The following is a 22,153-nucleotide window of genomic DNA, read 5'->3' as shown; positions in this document are numbered from 1 at the left end:
GATTCTGTGGTGTTGGAGATGGCAAATCAATATGAAACGGAGCTAGAGCTAGCAAAGCTGGTCAAGCCAGGTCCAGCTGCCCAGCTGAGAGGGGTGCTGGTTTGGTAGGGGTGGCTCTGGTTTGGAATGACATGTGTCCCTCACCTGCCTCCCCTTGGACTCAGCTTTACAACATTGCTGCAACGTCACGGAGTTTCCGAGACTACAAGGTGCAGTTTGTTCCATTCCACACAGACCTTGGCTACCGGCACAAGTACATCTACAGGAGTCCAGAGCTACCTCGAATACTGCGGTAACAGCCCAGCTAAACCGGGGTGTCCTCTGGCTTGGGCATGGGGCTGGGGCATGGGGCCTTGGGGCATGCTCTGACATGCTCCCAGGATCTCTCTTAGATGTGTAACAGGTGCCTGTGTTGGGCAGCTCTTCTGGGCAGCTGGATACCCTCTGGTCTCTGGTGTGGCTGAGATCCTTGGGCTGGCTTAGCACAAAGTCAGAGCTCTCCACCTCCCTGCAAAGCAGGTTTTGGGAAGGGAAGGTACGGAAGGCTGGGAGCAGTTCTCCTTTCTGGCTCATCTTTGCTGTAAGCTGCATGCTCTGGAGGAGTTGTTTGCAGAGCAGCTACTTCTGCTTGCCTCTTCTAGTGGGAGCTGCTGATGGGTGAGAACAAAGCTTGGTGCTGTTGCCTGTAGCTGCAAATGCACAAGCCCTGATATTTGCTAGGGGAATGGGAAGACTTGCAGGCTGCAGCATGCCACCAGGGTGTGGGAGAGCTGAGTGTCACTTCTGTGTCATTTCCTTTCCTAGGGAATTCCTCGGAAAATCTGAACATGAGCATCATCACTGAAGACTGGCTGCTTGACAGCAGAGATTTTCCTTTCTTTCCTTCATCTCTGTCTTTCCTCCCCCCTCCCTGTTGGTCAACCTGCCATTATTCTATCCCTGGCACTAGAGGAGGTCAGGGATTCCCATTCTGGTCCTGATGCGTACCCTTGGCAACTCCAGCTCCCGGCATCGACATCCGTGATGGTAGAAGAAAGAAGTTGTTGGCTTCTTTTTTGACATGGATGGATGGGTGGTAACAGCCCAGGAGCCAGTACCAAACGGTGAAAAATGTAAGCACAACAAAGCCTGGCAGATGCAGCGTGGTACCACTGAGGACAGACATTCCTAGGACACGTGTGTCATGACCAAGGGTGTTTCTTTCATTTTTAAACACTGCTGCTGTTTTTGAATCACGTAGAGACTCATTTGTAGGCGAATGGCTTTTGCCGTGTCTTCATACCACAGTTGTCTTGCTTGAGTTTGAGGTGTTCTTTTTCTAGGAAGTACATGTTTTGCCTTTCCTTTTTGCTAAGTGGTTGTATTTACAAATACACAGAAGATACGCAGGTGGTGGGAGAGACTTTTATTTAGCTCTTCAATCACGATGTGTTGCAAGCGTTGGGCTAATCACACACATTTGGAAATAAAATGAAAGATTTTTTTTTTGTCCTTCCTTTTCAAACATCTGTTTATTGGAAAATGTTAGTGCCCTTTTTTCTGTACCTTTTTCCTTCTGATCATCACTTCTGCTCCCATCCCTGCTATCCTCTGTGGAGGTCCTCCCCTTTTTCACATGCACTTCCTATTAGGACTGAAGTGACTTAGGTAGATGAATTGCAGACTTGGGAGTTTAAGCTGGAAAGTGTGAGATTACTTTTTTGCTTGATCTCCCCCTTCCACAAATGTGGGCCTGGGATATGGGAATGGTTGTCTTCCATTCTCCCTGTGCATACCCAGACAGACATGTGCTTCCTTTGGGTGGGAAAGGCAGGGTTTTTCCTCAGCTACCTTTTAACTCCTTAGGTCAGGTTTTCGAGTTCCTGGTGGCTACACTGTTCCTCTGTAGTTAAAAGCAGGCAGTGGTATGCAGTTCTTGATGCAAAAATAAGTCTGGTGTGTCCCTCCACTTCCCTTCTGTGCTCTGGGCATCCCAGGCACTTCCAGTAGCACTTCTCAGCCCCTCTCACAGCCATGGGTCGGAGCATGTTGTCTGGGAGGCAGAAGGGGAAATGAGCCTCCCCCGCGGGGAGAGGTTCTGGGGGTGCCCTTGCCCTGCTTGGGGCTAGAACAGGGGCTGGTTTATGCCATTAGCAAGCTGCACGCTGAGATGAGAGAGGGTCATACGCTGGCTCTGTGGTGTGCAGCTGGGGACCTGGCCCTGCCCCCATCAGGCTATATAGACAATACCAGGTGCTGTGGGTTTAGTCACTAGTGCTCAGAGTGAATTGTGCTGCCCGAAGAGTCTATTCAGGGGTGTACAGCATAGTGTAAACTGCTCAGCATGTATCCATGTTGTATCTGCAGGCTCATACTAGTTGCAAAGCAGACAGTACCTTGTTCTTGTACTGAGATTCTTCTGCCATAGCGTGGTTGTCCCTGAGGTTTCTGACCCACGATACTCATAAGCTAACTGTGCCACTTAAATTATGTTTGACGCACTTGTATTTATTGCACTGACGGAAGAGAAACACTTACTTGGCTCTGGAGAGTGACGTGCATATTCCAGCTCATGCTGCTGCTGGCAGCTGGCTTGGGGCACAGCGCAGCTCGAGCCGGAGGCTGGCGGGGCTGCCTTCCTCCCACGTGACAGAGCTGAGGGTCCAGCACGGGAACTGCTGGTGTTGGTGATCCCAACACCGCCATTCCCATTAGTAGGCCAGTGATATGTCTGGAAAATTAAACTGAAATGTTTATCTGAAAGTGGTGTAGTTTTAATAAAGGCATTGACTGCTGATCACTTCAGCTTCACCTGTATTACCTGGCAGTTTCTGGGACACTTTTTTTTTTCCCCCCCAGCTGGGCAGGTCAGCTGGGTGTGTGGCAGGGCTGTGGTAGGGTTGTGCATGGGAGATGAGCTCGCAGCTGGGACTGGGCAAGTCTTTGTGACTGCTGCCAGGTCTGGGTGAGCAGCTCTTCTGGAGCCTGGTGGGTCTGTGCCTGTAGTCTGGCTGCAGCCAAGGCTCTGCTTCCCCACTGGGGAAGGGGGAAAGGGGAGCTGCCCGTGGTATTTCTAGCACGGGAGCCCTGTGTACCATTTGCAGGGCAAAGCCAGCACTGTAATGCCCACCCCAGTGCACACAGTGAGCGTGGCAGGTGTGCAGGTAAATGGCTTTGGCCCCGAGTAGCCCACTGCAGCCTCTGGTAGCAGCTCCCTCCTGTACACCCTGTGCACTGGCAAGGCTGATGTTTCTGCGATGGGCATGCTGCCCCCATGACAGTGCTAGCACCATGCCAGCTGCAGGGGACCACATCCCATGAAGCCGTAGCTGGAGATGGCCAGCTTGGCTTCAGTTCTCATGGCCTGAACTTGTTGCAATCTGAACCTACAGGCAGAGAGTAGTCACAAGTCAGCCCAAAGTCAAACCAGCAGGTGTTCTGGTTGTTTTAATGAGTTGGTGTCACACAGGGGAGTACTGGTGTGCTACATGACATTACTGGTGTTAAATTCTGACCCCAGCACCGGGAGGGACAGGTGGACCAGCATGACCCAGCTGCGGAGGGGGGCAAGAGCTGTGATACACATTCAGCCCCTGGGCAGCACCCAGCGTACAGCTGTGCCTGGAGAGCCCAGAGCCTTCTTGGGACACAGGACCCAGCTGGTGGCAGCCGGGACCTCTGTGCAGATACAGAGGCTGGAGTGGCTTGTTACTGGGCTTGTACTTAACAGAGAGGTGTGGGAGGAGGCAACGGCAAGCTCTGTGGCAAGGAAGTTGCTGATCCCAGGCCCTCTCCTTGTGGCACACAGCGTGTGAGATGGGCGCCTGCACTGGGGCCAGCTGCTTTAAGAGCCAGCCCTGCCCCCTCCAAGTGTTAGCAGGGAAGGGGGTGACCGGAGGGGCAGACTTCCCCTTTCCCTCCCGAGCTCTGGGGCTGGTAGACCCGCTGGAGGAGGATGCGAGACAGGCCCTGCTGGCTCAGCTGCCTGTGTGGCAGGGGGAAGGAGGCCAGGCCAGACTGCATGCAGGGAGAGAGGGGAGGATTGACTTGGAAAGCCCTTGTTAAGCATGGAGCACAGCTGTGGAAGACTGATCTGTGGTCATCTCACTAAAAGCACTATGCAGCACATGCAGGCTGGATACATAGGTACAAACACAGGGTCCTTTCTCCTCTTCCCCAGCTTCTGTTCCTCAGTCAAGGCTCCTCAGAGCATCCTTCTACCCCCCCCATGCCCCCAAGGGAAAGGCTTATTTCTGCAGAGCTGAGCCCGTGTGACTGGTGGGGAAGTGCAGGTGAGGCCCCCTCTGCTCGCATCAATCCCGGGGGAGGTTGGGGGGTGGGATTTTTGTGGCTGATGGCTCCACACCCCAGATCTCCCGGGCGTACTCCGTGATGGTTCTGTCACTGGAGAACTTGCCCGAGCAGGCAATGTTCCTGATGACTTTCTTAGTCCACTCCCGGGGGTCCTGGGAAAAGGAGAGACAGTGTCAGCAGTCAGCCCCTCTCCCAGCTCTGCCCTGCCTCGCAGCCTTGCAAAGGGCACACACTTGGCTGGCTTCAACACCACGGCATGGGGCTGCTGAAGCAGCCAAACCTGCTCGCCCTGCCCCATGCCGCCACATGTGGTGTCTGTAAGAAGGACTCTGCAGCAGCACACTCATCCCAGCGCCCCCCGGCCCTGCCACTGCACTGCCACGACCAAGGACCCCATCCTCCCCCTGGTAGCAGGCAGCACTTACCATGAACAGCTGGTCCACTTGGCCTTGGCATTTCATGTACGCCTCGTAGTCTGCAAACACCTTAAACCTGGAACCCAAGGCAGAGTAAGGCTGGGCTTTGCCTGCTGCAGGGTCCCAGGGGACCAGGCCAGCTGGAAAGGGGGCCTGGGCCAGCTGAGAGCAGCCCCCCAAAAGGGGACACTTGCCAGAACTCACCTGTCGTGGTACAGGAGCATGTTCACAAGGTCCCTGAAGCAACCAGGTTCTCGAGGGGAGAAAAACCCACTGCTGATCTGGTCGATAGCCTGTCGCAGCTCTGGCAGGCGCTCGTAGTACTCCCGTGCGTTATACCTGTGTCCAGCAGAGACAGGCTGTAGGGATCGGTGCTCGCTCCCGGGGCCAGCACCCAGAGAGCAGGACCCAAGATGTCTGGGGCAGGGAGGGCAAGCAAGGATGTCGTATGGCTCCTGGGTGAGGGGCCTTGTTCCCGGGGCCATGTCCCTCAGCTAGTGGCTCTGAGACTGTGCACGGTGCATGAAATGCTTCTGTGCCCTGGCTCACGTCCCATTCACAGCCACTGTGCTCTGGGCAAGCTGCTTGGGCTGCATCCCTGATGGACCATCCACTGTCCAGCTCAGGGTGGAGGCTGCCTCCAGCCCCCTGCTTTGTTGTGCTCCAGCACTGCCCAGGGAGCAGGGTGTCCCTCCCAGAGCTCAGAGCTGGGACCTGTATCCCCATCTGATAAGCCCTGGCACGCATCAGGCCCTCCCCAGCACCAACCCTTGGCGATCCAGGGCTTCCACATCCTCCACTCGCATGCCAAAGATGAAGAGGTTTTCTTCGCCTGCCTCCTCAGCCATCTCCACATTGGCCCCATCCATGGTACCAATGGTGAGGGCCCCGTTCACCATGAACTTCATGTTGCCTGTACCTGAAGCCTCTGTGCCAGCTGTGGAGATCTGCTGGGAGAGATCTGCTGCCGGGATCACTGCCAGGTGCAAGAGAAGTAGGAGTTAAGCCTTGGCACACTGCAGCTCCCCAGGACCTGGGCCCAGCACAGCAAAGCAACCCTGAGCATCTGCTAGTGGCTCTGCTGACCTCAACCTCCGTCCAGGCAGTGCGGCTCTGGGGCAAGAGCCAGGCTCAGCCTTGCAGCCCCAGGCAGCTGCTGTCCCTCCTGCGTGGAGCTGCCCTCCTGCCCTGCGTGCAGCCCTCAGGCCCGTCCGAAGGGAGGGCCAGGTGACCAGCCACGACAGCCTCTCAGGCCAGCCAGTTTCTGGGCTCAGCTGGGACATGCCCAGCTCCTGAGACATGCTTACACAAGACCAGACGTACCCTTCTCAGCCAAGGATACCCGGTAGTTCTCCAGGAAGATGACCTTGAGCCTGTCCCCCACATAGGGATCGTTGTTGATGACCTCACCGATGGACGTGATGAGTTTGATGATCATCTTGGCCATGTGGTAGCCAGGGGCTGCCTGAAGAAGAGCAGCCCAGAAATGGTGAAGACTTTTAAGGAAGGGAGAACATGAGAGGTGCCACTGCGGATCCTCACCATGGGGAGAATCCAGGCCTCACCCCTGCCGTTCACATGGATCAGCAAAAACACCCTAATGGGAGAAGCCCTGGGCCACAGGGAGAGAGTGATGGGGCCTTGTTCAGTCCGATTAGTCCACCAAGGTGTTTCCTGAAGAGCCCGCCAGCAGACACATGCTGGCTAACCTACAGTGGGCCCAGCAAAGCCACAGAGAGGGGACAGCACCTTCAGCACCTTCCCCACGCCCACCTTGAGCCATGCATGCACCACGCCTGGAACACACATTACCTTTCCTCCGATCATAATGGTCCTGGGCACAAAGGATTTGGATGAATCACTTCTGATGCCTGGAAGAGCAGGGCACAACAGCACAGAAGTGGAGATAAACTGGACGGAGATCACTGCATGCCCCAGAGGTGGGCTGGCGTCCCAGCCCATGTCACGTGGATCCAGCAAACTTGCAGGACCCTGAAGCCCAACCTGGAGCGGTGCTGGGCGAAAATGAGCTGCAAAGTCCTTGGGGAGCTACTCAAGCCAGCAGGATGCAGAGCTCCCACAACTCGCCTCTCTTCGGGGCCCAAAGGGAGCACTGGGGAGCGGGGTTGTAACCTGCCCCAGGTCAGCCCTAACACCTGCAGTAGAGGCATGGGGGTTGCCTGGACTCTGGACCCCTGCTGGGCTGGAGATGTGGGCTGTGAGCTCTGTACCACCCTTCAGACCCTGTCTTCCCTCCAGGAGAGGGGCACTTCGTGCCAGGAGGGCAGAGCTAGGCTTGGGAGACCCTGGCCACCAGCCGGCATGCTTTTAGATGGGAACCCTGGCAGTGAGAGGCCAGGGGACACCCCCTACCCACGAGCCCAGGCAGGACTTACGGTTGTAGAGGGTGATAGCATGCAGGCAGTTCAGCAGCTGCCGCTTGTACTCATGGATTCGCTTGACCTGAACATCAAACATGGATGAAGGGTTGATCTTGACCTTGTACTGCTCCTCCAAGTAGGCGGCAAACTTCAGCTTGTTCTCCTGGCAAGAAAATCTGATGAGGAACAGGCATGGTTTCCAGGCCTGGTGTCAGAAGTCAGTGTTTGCTGCTGGGCTGTTCCTGGGAGCATGGTGCCTTTAGCCACCTTCCCCCACCTCCAATGCACATTACCTGTTTGACTTTCGCCACGTCCCTGATAAAAGTCTCATTATTGATGAAATCCAGTAGCTTCTTCAGCTGGCTCAGATCCGTGATAAAGCCTTCCCCAATTTTCTGAAAGAACAAACCACGAGAGGGATGTCCCACCTGTGAGACACCTCACCAAGTCCACAATGGTGCTGCCCCAGTCCCACCACGAACTGGAAGAGGCACTCTGCCCAGGAAAAGGGGCAGAGTTTCTTGTGCAACTTTACTTTTCTGTGTCATCAGGGAGCCCAGCAGTGCAGGGGAAACAAGGCACTTGCAAAAACCCAAACAAGTCCCTGCCTTTCGCGGAGCTTTAGAGGCAGGGTGTGTTTGTGCGTGCGTGTACCAGGGCCTCCTGGCAGCTGGAGATACGGATACATTTAACTGCAGGACGTTACTCAGTTATGGCGTGTCACAGCGTGAAGCACGGGCTTGGTAACCAAAGGAGACAGAGCTGGGGCTGGAACTCCAAAGGAGCTCCTTTGTGCCTGTGAAGCCGAATGCTTCCCCAGACACCCCATCTCGCGCCCCATGGCACTACTCAACAGGTTATGTGCAGCCACCGTGAGGGCAAGGAACTAACCCAAACTTCCGCAAATTTTTTGGCCAGCTAGTCCATCATTGACTTTAAAGCCCTGCCGATACCTCATGTCTACATGTGCACCAGGCGTGCTCCTCCCCAGGCGCCCTCACTCACACCCACCAGCGTCAGCCTCTGCTATGATCAGACCACACGAAGCGGCGATCTGAAGCCAACGGATCACGCTCAGCCCCTCAGTTCAGGTGCTTGCCACTCACCTCAGCAATAACGTCAGCCAGTCCTGGGTTGCACAGCAGGAGCCAGCGCCTCGGCGTGATCCCATTGGTCTTGTTCTGAAACTTCTCTGGCTCCAGCTCATAGAAATCTTTGAACCTGGAAGCCCAGAGAGCTCTGAACCACCCGCCACCACGCAGAGCTGCAGCTGGGCCCCACCATATGTGCTCCTGACCCAGGGCAGCCTCTGCACGTCTCTCCATGACAAGCGTGAACGCTCTGTGCCGCCTCCCGCCCCCACCTCGGCTGCAATGCCCAGGGTTTCACCAGCTCCAAAGGAGAGTGGCTGGACCTTGTGTGCATGTGAAGGAGATAGTGTCCCCAGCCTGCCGTGCCCAGCAGGGCACCCCAGGCAGACCCTGGCACCCGATCCCCCCAGCTAGCCCCCCCGGTTTGCGGGCACAGCCCTGTGAGCAGAGAGTGCGTGTGCCCTGGGTGTCCCCCAACTCACACCGAGTTCTTCACAATGTCCGAGTGGATGCGGGCCACACCGTTGACTGCATGAGAGCCAATCACACAGAGGTGCGCCATATTGATACGTTTGCAGTCTCCTTCCTCGATCACTGACATCCTCCGGAGACGGTCAATGTCCCCTGGGTAGAGAGCTGCCACCCGCTGCAGGCAGGCAGGGGGGCGTCAGTCCCCCATCCACAGGGCCTCGGAGCATTCCCACCCCAAGCGCACCAGAGCGCCCGCAGCCTGCAAGCAGCCTAGTCCCTTACATCCAGATGCATCTGGTTCAGGGCGTAAATGATCTCGAGGTGACGGGGCAGCAGCTTCTCGAACATGGAGACCGGCCAGCGCTCCAGGGCTTCGGGCAGCACCGTGTGGTTGGTGTAGGCACAGGTGCGTTTCGTGATCTCCCAGGCCTACGTGACAGACGGGTCAGCGGGAGGGGAAAGGAGACCCGTGCGAGGGCAGGACAGCAGCCCTTTTCCCTGCAGGGGCCAGCACAGACCTTCCAGCTCCGCTCACCTTGTCCCAATCCACTTTCTCCACATCCACCAGGATCCGCATGAGCTCTGGGATGGACAGGGCAGGGTGGGTGTCATTTAGCTGAATAGCCACCTGCAACACAGACATGCTGGGCTCAGATCTGGCAGTGACAGAATGGTGACAGTGCCCTGCATGGTGGGGTTGGGGTCAGGGTCAGCCCCAAGCCTCTCCTCATGGCAAACGCCCCAGGTAGAGAGCCTGCTCCCAGGGACAGAGCTATTCAACCTTCACAAGTTTTTCTCCAAACTGCAAAATTTTCCGTGGGAAAACAGGCCTGGAGATCACCTGCTTTCCAACCCAAATTGCCAAGGTCTTTGCATATGTGCCCCCACTTGGTCCTGAGCACCCTGCTCCCTTCACGACAGGCAGGTCTGGCTGAACTGCCCCCGCCCGCCCCACCCCTCTCTGCCCACAAACTCACCTTGTCTGGGAAGGTTTCAAAGCATGTTCTCACAGGGTCTCTGCAGCCAAATTTGGAGGACTTAAAGCGGCGGATGATGTCTTGGAGGGTAGCAGCCACCACAAAGTACTCCTGTTTCAGCCGCAGCTCCTTGCCTTCAAAGAACTGCAAGCGCGGGGACCACAGCCATCAGTGCTGCAGCTGCCACCCTCAGCGGGCAGCCAGCCCCCTGGAGATGCTCCTGTCCCCTCTGACAGGCTTCCAAATGGGCCTCACAGGTTCAGCACCTCATCAGGGCAGACGCAGATGTTTCTCATGCTGCCTCTAATGGGGCAGCTGCTGTAGGGACTGCCAAGGGGCTCAGCATCCCACACAGCTGCCTCCAAAGAGAAACAGAGCCTGCCGCATCCACACTACTCCCACAGAGCAAGTGCTGCTCTGTCCCTCACCGCAAGAGCCTTCGCAGGGTTTCTGGACCAAGGATCTTGGACTCCCTGCAACAGGAGTGTCTCTGGACAAACCAGCTGTCTCCCATGCGCACTACACTTCATGCTGGTCTGCTTTAAAACACCAACAGGAATGACAGGGGTGGGGGTAAAGTGCGGGAGACGAGCTTTTCCAGTGCAGATGCTAATCCATGAGTAGATAGTGAGGGCTCTTCCCTTTTGGATCTAGTGCCCAGTCAGTGCATGGTCTGGGTCAGTCCCTGCAGTGAGAAATCTCTTGAACTGGGGATGGAAACGAGTCCCTCCTCATGGCCACCTCTGAAATGACAACTTACTTTTGCAAAGGGTGAGCCACGTAAATTAGCAACTGCCTTGAATTTGAAGGCATTAATACATCATCCCCTCCTTGCAGCAGGGAACAGAGCAACTGTACAATATGGGCCAAACTCAGCTGCCATCAGTCAGCAGAGCCCCCCTGGAGCCAGCAGAGCTGTATGTTCACTGAGAATTACAAGGGCAACCTACTGTATTAAAAACCCTCAAACCAGAACAATAAACATCAGGTGGCCATGACCTGGTTCCAGGGTTTGCAAACAAGGTGATGCAACTACAGGGAGGATGGTCCCGAGCAGCAGGGAAGAGGGGCAAGAGAGTCACTCACGTTGTCATTTGGGTACAGGACTCTGGATATGTTTTCTGCCAGGTTTCTGTCCAGCACTGCCTCGATGTAGTCACCCACGTTGACTGCAGCAAGCAAGAAACACACAGAGCACTGCAGCAGCTGTAGAGGTTCAGGCAGGTCCCCCACACTGTGCTTTTCCCTCTTCTCTTGTAGAGAGACAGGTAACAGGGACATTCAGGCTGGTGTTAATAAGCAGGAACGTACGTGTGAAAGGCTCCAGAGAGATGGGAGATGGGCTAAAAGAAAGGCACATCTCCATGCAGGTTCTCAAGACACATATATTAGGAAGGATGGACAGAAACTGAAGACAGATAGCAGCCAGAGAAGGCAAAACTGAAAGGAAGCAAGTGACCAGCCATCTTGCTTAAGGACTAAGGAGAAATGGGGCTGGGCAAAGAAGCACAGACAGCAATCATGCTCAACTCCTAAAGGGTACAAAAGGCAGCTCACAGTCACAATCAAGAGACATTATGAGGACTCAAGAGCCATCACCTCTTGTGCCACACAAGCTTTCCTGGCAGGGCTGCTTGGACACACACCTCTCTGTGCTTGCCAGTATGGAAGGATAAATCAAATTAGTCTGCTCTAAAATCTTCCCCTTCTGTAACAGGCCAGCACTGACATTTGGTATGTGAGTTGCCCTGCATCTGCTCTTCAGCACTACAATTAGAGCCTGAAAAATGCACTAGAGAGGTCACACATAGATCCAAAGGAAACCAACAGTGAGGTGGGCTTTGCTGCCCTTTTCCTTCAGCACTGAGATGATGCTGCACAGAAATGACCCTCCATGGCAAGCGTGGGTTTGTGGCTCATTTGGTGATGTGGGGAATGCAGTGGCAGGTGGCTTACTGCCTGGGGAAGGCATCGGGCAGGTTTTAAGAGCATGGTAAGTGTGATGGGGATGGGTGCTCTGGCGCATAAGGGCTCTAGAAGGGGTTGGAGACAGCATGATCCATGAATGCACACACAGCACTGTGTTTTGGAGGCAGCCAGGAGATACAGATAAAGCAGGCCAGGAGGGAAGCACTGTGCCAGGTGCTGTGCTCACAGGAAAAACTGCGTCCCAGCTGGGCCGGGGAAGGCAGCGGAGGGATGGCACTTACACTCTTGGAGGTTGAAGTCATTGGGGGCTTTTGCAGACCACAGCCTCATGGTGTTTACAGTGTTGTTCTTGTATCCCGGCACTGGTGTGTCGTAAGGCATAGCAAGGACAACCTGTGAAAGGACAGTATCCCCCTCTGATTAGCAGCACGGTGGACTCAGAGAAGGTGGGAAAGTGGCTAAAACCTCTGCAGGAAGAATCCAGAGGGCACAGGCAACTCCTGGCTGTGGTAAGACTCTCACCTCACTAAAACACACCTGCTGAGCTTCACAGACTTCCCTGCTACCATGGGCACTTCCAGCACCCACTGGCAAAGCATTAATAGGAGAAGCAGAGCTGTTGGGAGCTTTACTGACAAACTGGAGTTACAAGCTCATCGATGAACTGTAAAACAGAGTTGCAAGCAACCTGCTGACCTTCCTATACCGACAGGTATACCCATCAGTTATCCATCAGAGCACTGCAAGCACCTGCAGCTGGCCGCTGCGATTCCCTCTGTGCCCGGGCAGGGCCAGGGCAGCAGGGACCTTTGTGTTTCCATCTGGGATAAACTCCACAGCCTGCAGCCTGCCCGCGAGCCTTCTGCAGCCTGCCAGGACCAAACCCTACCACCGCAGCACCATTCCCAGAGCAATTCACCCCACGTTCAAGGTTTGTTGAACCTGCCCAGGTAAATCCACCGAGATCTCCAGCCCTCAAACTCAACAAGGGCGTGAAGCTACCAGTGCAGCCTACAGAAGATGCTTAAGCATGAGAGTGCTGCACACATGGCTACAAGGTGTAACACTGGGGCTCCCAGCTCAGATTACACTAGCCAGGCAAGGCATGGGTCTGCTTCCAAGCTTGTGTGTTCCAGCTCACTGCTGTGCCAATACCTGCACGCCTCCAGACCTGCTGAGCAGCAAGGCAAGGCACCCCAACCTCAGCCTGGAATGAAGAGCTTGAGGGCTTATGCCAGCAGAGCTGAATGGTGCTTGCAGCTTAGAGCGAGGCCCTGATCCTGCAGCACACAGCCTGGGCCACCTCTCTGGCACTGGCAAAAGGAGCCAGCATTCTCCCAAACAAGTCAGCTTGTACTGGCACAACAGCCCAGCAGCCAGAGGCTGTCCCCAGGCAAAGATGCAAGATGCAGCAGAGAACTGAAGGAGCTGTACTCACAGGGCAGGAAAATCCTGGCAGATGAGTGTGTTGGCCCTGAACAGCCGCTTTGTGCTGGCATCAGCAACACCTCCCTTCTGGGGAGAATCAGCAAGAGCTCAGGCTCTCAAAGCTGCTATTACCAGCACCGAAGATGGAAGCAGGCAGAAAGCTGCCTGGCCTGAGCCACGGGACTGGGGCACACATCACATGGACGGAGCGATGCTATATTTGGAGACTGCGTCTTTGGCTTTTTTGAGGCTTTCCAACTCGTTCCCTTAACAGCACTAGCTGAAAATTCACCTCCTTGTAGGAAGCAGTGTTTCCACTGCGCTGCTTGAGATCCCTGGAACCCTGGTCTACTGCTGGGGTCAGAAGAGGAGCACACTGAAGGCAACGGCACTCGGTCCCCAGGTGGATGTCTGCTTCTCTAGAGAGCTCTGGCACAGTGCCTCTAGGCCAGGGGTCCTCAAACTACGGCCCACAGGCCAGGTGCGGCCCCTCAGGGTCCTCAATCTGGCCCCCGGTATTTACAGAACCCCCACGCCCCCCCCACTGGGGGTTGAGGGGGGAAACCAAGCAGCCACAGATGACCTCCTGCCACTTCATCCGCGCGCCAGCCCCCTGTTTAAAAAACTTGAGGACCCCTGGGCTGTTCACAGGGTTGTGGTTGAACCTTGGGGCTGTGTGTGTCCTCTGAATGGCCTAGGTCAATGCACAGCCTTTGACAACCAAGGTCCCTGGAAAAGGACCTGGTTTACTTCTCCTCTGAGTGGGCCCAGGCAACTCTGCAACTGAGCTTCAGCTCTTGGCGCTGAAGAGAACAGCTTGGCTTTATGACTGTGTGCTCCTCGGATGGCCAGAGCTGGCTCACCAGGCTGAGAGACCCCTGAACGTCATGGGAACAAGGCTAGGTCATGCCCCTGAATCCCAGAGAAATTCATCAAACTTCCTTCCTCCATCCTGGGCGGTGCTTAGGCAGGAAAGGCTGAAGTGTCTTCAATCCTCTTAATAAATCTGCACCTCTTTAAAGCTTGCCTTCCTCAGCTGTAAGACTGGAATGCATTCGCAGCACAGCAGCCTGTGCCCTGAGCAGGCACGTGCTCCCGAAGCACAGCGTCACCTCCCCAGCTGCGGGAGGCTGAAGAGGCGTTTGCTCTCCACGATGCCACAAAACGAGGCCTCCAGGCAGCATGCCTCCAGCCTCCCCTGACAGCACCCTCCCTGCCAGGCTGCTCTGGGAAAGAGGAACTTGCTCTGATCATAGGAGTTAAACACCCACAGGATTGCTCCATGGCCACCCCCACGGCAGCAGCGCCAGCACCACCTGGAAACTCTTTGGGTTTGAGCGAGCAGCAACGTGGACGGAGCCCAGCATGGCTGCCAGGAATGCAGTTCTCCGACATAAATCCACGGATGACTGTGGGGCTTCACACTTGAGACCAGTAGAGAAGGAGGCCCCAGCCAAGGTGGTTACAGCTCCAGCTGAGCACCATCCCTCTTTTTCCTCCCGTCCTGCTGCAGCCCTGGCCAGCAGAGTCACTTTTGTAATGGCAAAGGCAGCAGAGAGGTGTTGCCTGACTGGGAGAGAAGCCAAGCCTGACCACCTCGGGCACTCCGGGGATGGACTCGCCCGCTCCGCGCTGCCCTGGCCCACCCTCCCCCTGCCCAGCACCCAGGGGGACGCTGGTACCTGGGTGTCGACCCACTTCACACCGTCGGGGGTGTGATCCACACGGCCGTAGAAGTGCACGGGGAGCATGTACTCGGGGCGAGCTTTCTCCCAGGGATTGCCATAGCGCAGCCAGTCATCGGCCTCCTCCACCTGCAGGAACAAACGGGGTTCAGGCGCTGGCTTGCATCCAGGTGAGGCTGAGCCAGGCTCTCCGGAGGCAGGCCGGTTGAAAAGCAAAGCTTTAGTAAGCTGGCTTTAAAAATGGATATGCAGAGGCCTCTAGAGGACAGCCGGGCTTTTTGAGACATGGACGACTACATCCCAGCTGGTATAAACAGCTCAGCCTCTGTGGGCTTCACAGAGCTGTACGGGTTTAATCCATCCAGCCTGCACAAGACTCAGTCTTGGGGCCTTCACACCCAGTCCCACCGCGACAGTGGGATACACAGGATTTGGTTCCCTAGAAGCCCATTGTTGCTGTTCCTGGCCACAAACCATCCCCTGTAACCCAGGTCTCGTTACCTGCTCCTGCCCTCTGCCAGAAGGGATTTCTTGTAGCAGCACCCGTGGGAGCGGATGGACTGGGCAGAGCCAGCCAGGGCGGGTGGGCAGCAGAAGCCAGAGGGGCTGAGGCAACCTGGGGAGATGCTCTGTGCGCACAAGCATTTCTGCCAGGTGGGGGGCTGGTCTGAGCCACAGCCCAGCATTGCCACCACCCCTGTTCTTTTTTAAGTAACATTAAGTCAGTTGCAGGGGATGGGTTTTTTTCTGTTTTCACCATTTATAGGGCCCCAGAATTACAGCTTCTTGGTGGGGAAGGAGAAAAAAACCAACCCTCAAACCTCTCGCTCTCCTTGACTTATGGAGAGCTATTTTAAGAGGAAAAAAGGTCCTTTATGCTCAGAAGCAAGGCAAGTATCCTAATGGAAACCCTTTCCAGACATATACTAGAGAAAACAGCCAGCTGGGGCAGTTTTTTAGTCTATTTTCACTTGCAAAATATTACGACCATTAATGCTACAGGACAGTCCCCGTTTAAGCCCCCACTGCCCATCTCCCAAGGAACCTGTAGGAGAAACGACACCCCAGGCACATGCCCATGTTCCATCATGTTGAAGTTCATCCTCCACCAGGGCCCTTCATGAGGTGTTCAGCCACATCTCCATCCTTTGTCTGACTGTGCCCCCTCACTGCCAGGCTGGATGGGCCCTCAGACTGTGACAGCTGTGCCGTGGAGCCCTGGGCAGGGAGAGCTCTGGCCCAGTCCCAGCCCACCCCTACTCCAACACCACCTTGCCACGCTGGTGACTGGCGTGGCTGAGCCTGCATGTCCCTGGGTGACATCTGCAGCACACCCCCCACTGCCCTCATCGCCTCCCTTTGCTCACACGCCCCCCAGGCTCAGCACCATTGGCGGGAGGGGACAGCCCAACTGGCACCAGGGGGTGGGCTCCAACGCCCGACTTACAAACAGCTCAAGGCACCGCAGCACTGCCTGCATGGCCAGGCTTTGCCCACAGGCAGGGGTGGCCACTGCAGCATGAGACAGAAAAAGAAAGGGTGACTTGAGTTTGCCAACGTACCTGCCAGCCATCAACAATCTTCTGATTGAAGATACCGAACTCGTAGCGGATGCCGTAACCATACGCCGCCAGCCCCAGCGTGGCCATGGAGTCCAGGAAGCAAGCTGGAAAAGCAGAGCATGGTCACATGACAAAAAAGCTCACCCCTGGCCCGCTGCACCAGCTAGGGCACTCCGTGCATGGGGGCAAGGAGCTGCCAGAACCAGTGCTGCTGGGAACATCTATCACTCAGAGGAAATCCGCATGCAGAAGGGCCAGCCTGCAGCAGGACCCCACGCATGTCCCGCCTGGCCATCACAAACACCCCAAAGTTGGTGACAAGGACAGATCACCAGAAACCAAAATCCAGCCTCATCACAGCGAGAGCTCTTCTAAGCTTGCCTGAGGTGCCCACGCCTGGCCCGACACCTGCCTGCCTGGTAAAGCTGGGCTTCTGACCCCGATTCACAGCTCCCACCAGCTACTTTGCTATTATTGCTGGCAAAGCAAACCCTTCCAGCCCTCAGCCCAGGGCAGCTCTGGTAAACATCAGCCACAGCATTTCCTCTGCCCTGGGGAGATCTCACCTCCAGCAGTCCTGTGGGACAGGAAGACTAAAATAGCAGCCAACAATCTGCCTATGTGAGAGCTGCTTGGGTGCCCTGAAAAGTTAAGAGATTTCACAGGGAGGTGAGGAGAAAGGCTCCAGACAGCCTCTTCCAGCCGCAGCCCCACCTGCTGTGCTGCAGACTGCATCTCCTGCTCGCACTGGGGGGTGTGTGTGTGCTCGTTTCTGGCCAGCCAGGAGCAGGCAGGAGGGCACCACGCTGCTGAAGGGCTGTGGGGCGCTGAGGGCTGAGATATGCATGCTGCCCTGCAGGCAGAACAGCCTCCAGCCACGCCACCCTTGATCCCCCTGTGCTCTGCGTGAGGAGGGGGCTCCCCTCTCCCCATATTACCTGCCAGGCGGCCCAGGCCTCCGTTTCCCAGCCCAGCATCTTCTTCAATTTCTTCCAGCTCCTCCAAGTCCAAACCCAACTATCGGGGAAAAGAGCCACAGCAGAACACGTCACCAGCCAAAGCCCATGGTCACCACTCCTCTCCAAGGAGGGCAAACACAGATCCCAAAACAACCCACACTGCAGGAAATTAAACCCATGGGGGTCTCTGCATCCTCCCACCCTCCCCTCCACACAAAGCATCTCACCAGCCTCTGGTCCCCAGGCAGCCCACTTAATTGGAAAACAATTTAGAACCACCATCAAACATCGCCTTCCCATGAATTACGTTTCCTTAGAGACCTCAAACAAAACACTTGCTTCCTGGCAGCCCCTCATGCCAGGAGGCCCTTCCACTGAACTCGCTGTCGGAGCTGGGATGGCGAACAGCCGGGTCAGCACACAAGGGACCCCTGTGTCCTCCCAGGTACGCACGCTGCCCCTCTGCTTGCACCTGCCCCGTCCTTGAGGAGAGGCACAACCACGCTGGCAGCTGGTTACGGCAGCGCTCGCCATGCTGCTTCGTGCCTTCCTGCATCATGCCCAGCCTGCCGCCCAGACCCTTGGCCGGAGCCCACGGCTGGATGTGTTTATCGCCTCAACTGCAGCTCTCAGGCCATTTGTTCTCCAGCCTGGGGGCTGCCGCTGCCAGAAGGCGGCTAAGCATGCCAGCAGCAAGGATTCTCAAAGAGCCAAGAGATGCTGCCTCTTAGGCAGGCAGCGGTATCTCACCTTCCCACCTCAGTGCCAGGGGGGACAGCAGGGAGTCAGGCCAACACCATGGGTGCTCCCCAACTCTCTCCCAGTGCTTCAGTGGTCTGCAACCACAAGCCCAGAAAGCCTCATGCATGGCTTGATGGGGTCACAAAACCTGAGGGGAATTCTCAGAGTCATGGTGGACATGAGACCCCTTGATCCTAGCCAGCCACTGGCCGTGACAAGCCCCACGTCGCACGCTACAGCGAGGGAAGTCTCCACTTGTGTGTTGGCCAAATCAGCAGGTGGAAAATGCCTTGCAAAGGGACTTGAGGATCCTCCCAGAAAAAAACCAGCCTGCCGTCCAAGGTGCGACAGCTCAGAGAGGAAATGTGTCAGGTCCCTCCCTGGAAATCCCTTCCCATCTCCCGGCAGGGAAAGTGCTCACCAGGACATTTCATCAGCAATCACAGCACTGAGGGACAGTGACAGAGCCCAGCTTCTGCTAGACAGTGTAACACGGATCAATCCGGTGGAGCAGGGGGGAAGAGGGGAGGGGGAAATCAAGATTTTGGGTGAGAAAGCCCAAAAACTCAGTCAAAAAGGGTCACTGTCCTGCTGCAGAGGTGGCTGCAAGCCTAAGTAACCACAGCCTCCCATTTATGATTGCTTTGGTTGTACTCAGCGGGTTTTTTTCCAGTTTGAACTCATCTGATGACATTTTAATTCAAGCAAACGATTTCTTCCTTCCCAGCGATTCACGTTTATCTGGCAGCGCCACTGCAGTGCCTTCTGTACCTGTGTGTATGAGCTGTAATTTGGTGCTTTGGTGCTCCAGTTTCCCCTTCCGGCCCAGCCTCCCCCATCAGACTACATCTCCCGTGATAAGCCATCATCTCTCCTAGTAATGGAAAGTTCTCTGCAGCCTGGGACTCCCTAAGTCTTTTGGGATACTGGGTGTTGCTTTCTAAATACTCTTCTGGATTTTCCCAGCCAACACAGGAAAACGGTGGTTTGAGAAAACCATACTCCAGCTCTCAAGGAACCCCAAGGTCCTCCCATGGCCATCTCTAGGGGATGCAAAACACTAACAGAGAGCCAAGCCTCGCCTCCTTTAGTCAAAATAACACATCCTTAGAAGGAAGCCCTGAGCAGCGAAGATACCCAGCCCTCCACATAGGAAAATATGGCCAGTCCCTCAGGGGAACCCCGGTATCCCCAAGACTTCACCTGGTAAATGGCTTCATCGCAAGCGTTCTGCAGGCCCAGGTTCACCATTGTGTTCTGCAGAGTGCGGCCCATGTAGAACTCCAGGGACAGGTAGTAAATGCGCTGGGAAGGCAAAGCAAGACACTTACACACAGCATAGCACTTCACTTTCACCAAAACTGCTTAAAATTAAGAGCAGACCTGAGTGTTTCCCAGAGTAGGAACGCCTTCCCGAAACTGGCTCTTGGCGCCTGCCCCTGGACACCACGCACCAGTTTGTTTGTCAGAAGGCTCTGGTGTGGGATGCTAGCCAACCCTCCACCAACGTGTCTCCCTGCCAACAGCCTTCTATAGAAAAATCTTGTTGCCTGTTAAGTGTTTCCCTAATTAACTTAGGGCAAGAATTATCTAGGATGCTGCATGGTATCTTTACACACCGTCAAGCTCAGCTGAGGCGATGCTTACACTGGGCTTGTGAAGTTTTCCCATGCTGAGCTGAAGCTGACCCACAGCCTGCCGGAAGCCGGAGCGAGCCCCCCGGCCCTGCACGCCGGCCAGGCCCGGGGCCAGCCCCCTTCCTAGCAATCTTCCAGCGCTCCCATCACATGGGTCCTCCTGTTCCCCCCACGCCGAGTTTCACACACATGTTGAACAAATAAACTGTCCCATGGGCAGCAGGGTTCCTGGCATGACGTGCAGCACAGGCTCCTCTGCGGCGACTTTCCAAGTTTCAGAGGAGCTGTGCCTGCGCCGCGAAGGCTAACAACAGCCTGCCTGCAGGACCAGAAGCAGGATGTGCAAACTTCTTCCCTAACTCAGATTTATCAGTATAGATATTTTTATAAATAAACAGGGATTTTTAACAGAGAGGTAGCCTGACTTCAAATCGTGCTTCTCTTTGAATCTCTTTCCTTTGTAGCTGGGACCTTTCCCCACTAAGCAGTGGGATCACGCACTCTGCCACCTCTGCTGGGACTCTGAAAGGGTCCATCTGTTCCTTGGGGCTCATCGGAAGGACTGAAAACATCGCACAGTTGCATAAATACTCTGCTCCTTTCAGTCTCCTGCAGGGACATGTTTCTTGGGAAAGTCTGTAAGCACAGCGGACAGTAAGCAAGCCCTCCCCAAGCTCCTCTTAACCTTTATGGGATCTGTACAATCTCTTCCGTTAGTGCAGCAACATGGATCAGAGCTCATTTGTGCGAGTAAGGATAAAAGGGAGAGCTCCACACACCAGCATCACCCCCAGTACCTGTACAGCCATACCGGTCTGACAGCGCAGTTTGATTCTTGTGTCAAGGCAATATTCATAACCCCGAGAAAAAAGCTGATGTGGGGAGGCAGCTGCCTGCACGTCGGGAAGGTATGTGCCTTTTCTAGCACACACCTGCCCCCTGGGGCTCTCCGGTTTAGTGCTGGATCAGGTCATGATTCAAAAGGCTTAAGGCTTCTGAATAATGTCCTGCAGCCCCTAACACCTCCTACATCGCCACCCTGACTTGACAAGCGTGGAGGAGAGGAGGGAGCCGGCCAAGTCCCCTGGGAATCACCAGCTCCCTGGGGTGCGGTGACCTGGGACAGCTTGTCTGGTTTGCCCAAGGCAGGAAGCTCCTCTCCAGCCTGGAACCTGGGCTGCCTGTGGCCACGCTCTGCAGGAGCTCAGCCAGGACACAGCTGTGCTGAGGCATGTGCCGAGACATGGAGGTGATGATGCCCACAGGGGACACCACCGCGGTGGTGCAGGTGCGGGACACGCCTGTGGTGAAGCATGCAAGAGTAGCCAGCAGCATCGAGGCCTGCACGATGACACGCTTACAGGGGGCTCACAGGGGACATGGCTGTGACAAGGCACAGGGTGTCACAGCTGTGGAGATGCCCAAGGGGGGATGCGACTGCAGCACAGCTCATCGGGACAGGGCTGCAAAGAAGCCTGTGGGGATGCAGCCCTCCACGAGGGATGCCACGCCCATGGGGACACAGCTGTGGCGAGACATGCGTGAGGGACACATCTAGGGCAGGCCTGCAGGGACACAACCATGGTGAGGTGCAGGAGAGCCACGGCCTACGGCAAGGTACACACTGGGTACGTGGCCACGGCAGTGCCCGTGGGGACACTGGGTGTGTGCAAGGAACACGGCCCATGGGGACGAAGCCATGGTGGGGTGCATCAAGGCCGTGGCACAGGGCCGCAGCTGTGGTGGTGCCCATGGGGACACAGGGTCCGTGCAAGGGCCAAGGCTGTGGCGGTGCCCACGGGGACACAGGGTGCGCGGGCGGGGACACGCACGACTGTGGCGGTACCCACGGGGAAGAAGCCACGGCAAGGGGGCCCCGTTCGTGGGAATGGCCCCGGGCCGCGGCGGCGCCTGCCGGGGCAGATGGCAGGGAGGGCGCAGCCGCCCCGTCCCGGTCCCCGTCTCCCCGCCGCGGCGGGCCGGGGGGGCTCACCTTGGGGTCCCGCTCGTAGTAGTGCTGCTGGGTGCGGATCCAGCGCCCCACCAGGTGGTCGCGCACGGTGTGGGCCAGCGCGAAGTAGTAGTCGCGGGGGGTGGCGACGTTGCGGTCCTTGACGAGGGTGAAGTGCAGGTGGCGGTTGAAGCTCTTGCGCACCTCGGCCACGTCCCCCAGCCCCGCGATGCCCCGCACGCTGATCTGCTTCCGCCGCTCCCCGTCGCTCAGCGGCGCCGCCATCCCGGCGCTGCCCCCGCCGCTCCCGCTGCCGCAGCCGGAGCCGCCGCCGCGCCTGCGCCTGAGCCCGCCGTGAGGCGGGGCCCCGCTCGGCTGGCGCAAGGCCCTCGGGCCCCGGGGCAGCGGCCGCCCTCCCCGCCCGGCCACCGCGGGGTGCGAGGGTGGCACCGGCGGCTGGGGATGACATAGGGGACTGGGATGGGGTGAGGGACGGCATGGGGGGACGGGGACAGCATCTAGGGCTGGGATGGGGTAAGGGGACGGGGATGGCATGTGGGGTGGTGCAAGGGGACTGGGATGGCTGGAGGGGACAGGGATGGCATCAGGGCACTCGTTCCTCAACCCTGCAG

General features: G+C 56.5%; 2 protein-coding genes across 4 annotated transcripts in view; one reads left to right on the top strand and one right to left on the bottom strand.

The window, feature by feature from the left end:
* ABHD12 (abhydrolase domain containing 12, lysophospholipase) overlaps positions 1–2,779 on the top strand; it is a 47,219-nt gene extending 44,440 nt beyond the window's left edge. For all 3 annotated transcript variants that reach the window (XM_027807237.2, XM_027807234.2, XM_055725374.1), the window contains 2 exons: positions 165–292; positions 805–2,779. In XM_027807237.2, the coding sequence (XP_027663038.1) occupies positions 165–292; positions 805–844 (168 nt within the window). In that variant the 3' untranslated portion in view covers positions 845–2,779. The remainder of the gene's footprint in view (positions 1–164; positions 293–804) is intronic.
* A 610-nt stretch (positions 2,780–3,389) lies between these two features.
* PYGB (glycogen phosphorylase B) lies at positions 3,390–21,865 on the bottom strand. Its single transcript, XM_055725373.1, has 20 exons — positions 21,564–21,865; positions 19,137–19,238; positions 17,172–17,250; positions 16,234–16,337; positions 14,669–14,800; positions 11,840–11,951; positions 10,716–10,798; positions 9,630–9,773; positions 9,188–9,280; positions 8,935–9,081; positions 8,664–8,827; positions 8,197–8,311; positions 7,384–7,485; positions 7,106–7,253; positions 6,522–6,580; positions 6,033–6,174; positions 5,478–5,685; positions 4,914–5,048; positions 4,719–4,785; positions 3,390–4,445 (listed from the first exon to the last, which is right to left on the bottom strand). The coding sequence occupies exons 1-20, from the start codon at positions 21,804–21,806 to the stop codon at positions 4,293–4,295; spliced, it is 2,532 nt and encodes an 843-aa protein (XP_055581348.1). The 5' UTR covers positions 21,807–21,865; the 3' UTR covers positions 3,390–4,292.
* Positions 21,866–22,153: the final 288 nt, after the last annotated feature.

This window comes from Falco cherrug, chromosome 13 (assembly GCF_023634085.1).
Source record: "Falco cherrug isolate bFalChe1 chromosome 13, bFalChe1.pri, whole genome shotgun sequence".
NCBI classification, from domain to species: Eukaryota; Metazoa; Chordata; class Aves; order Falconiformes; family Falconidae; genus Falco; species Falco cherrug.
The sequence above is the reverse complement of the archived record's forward strand: the minus strand, read 5'-3'. Positions and strand labels throughout refer to the sequence as shown.

Excerpts from the sequence above, each read along its gene's own strand:
- PYGB (XM_055725373.1), bottom strand. The coding sequence starts at position 21,806 with ATGGCGGCGCCGCTGAGCGACGGGGAGCGGCGGAAGCAGATCAGCGTG. Across the intron at positions 8,312-8,663 it reads GACATTGTGAAGAACTCGGT|GTTCAAAGATTTCTATGAGC; the intron begins GTGAGTTGGGGG and ends CTGGGCTTCCAG. Across the intron at positions 4,446-4,718 it reads AAGTGGACCAGCTGTTCATG|GACCCCCGGGAGTGGACTAA; the intron begins GTAAGTGCTGCC and ends TCCTTTTCCCAG.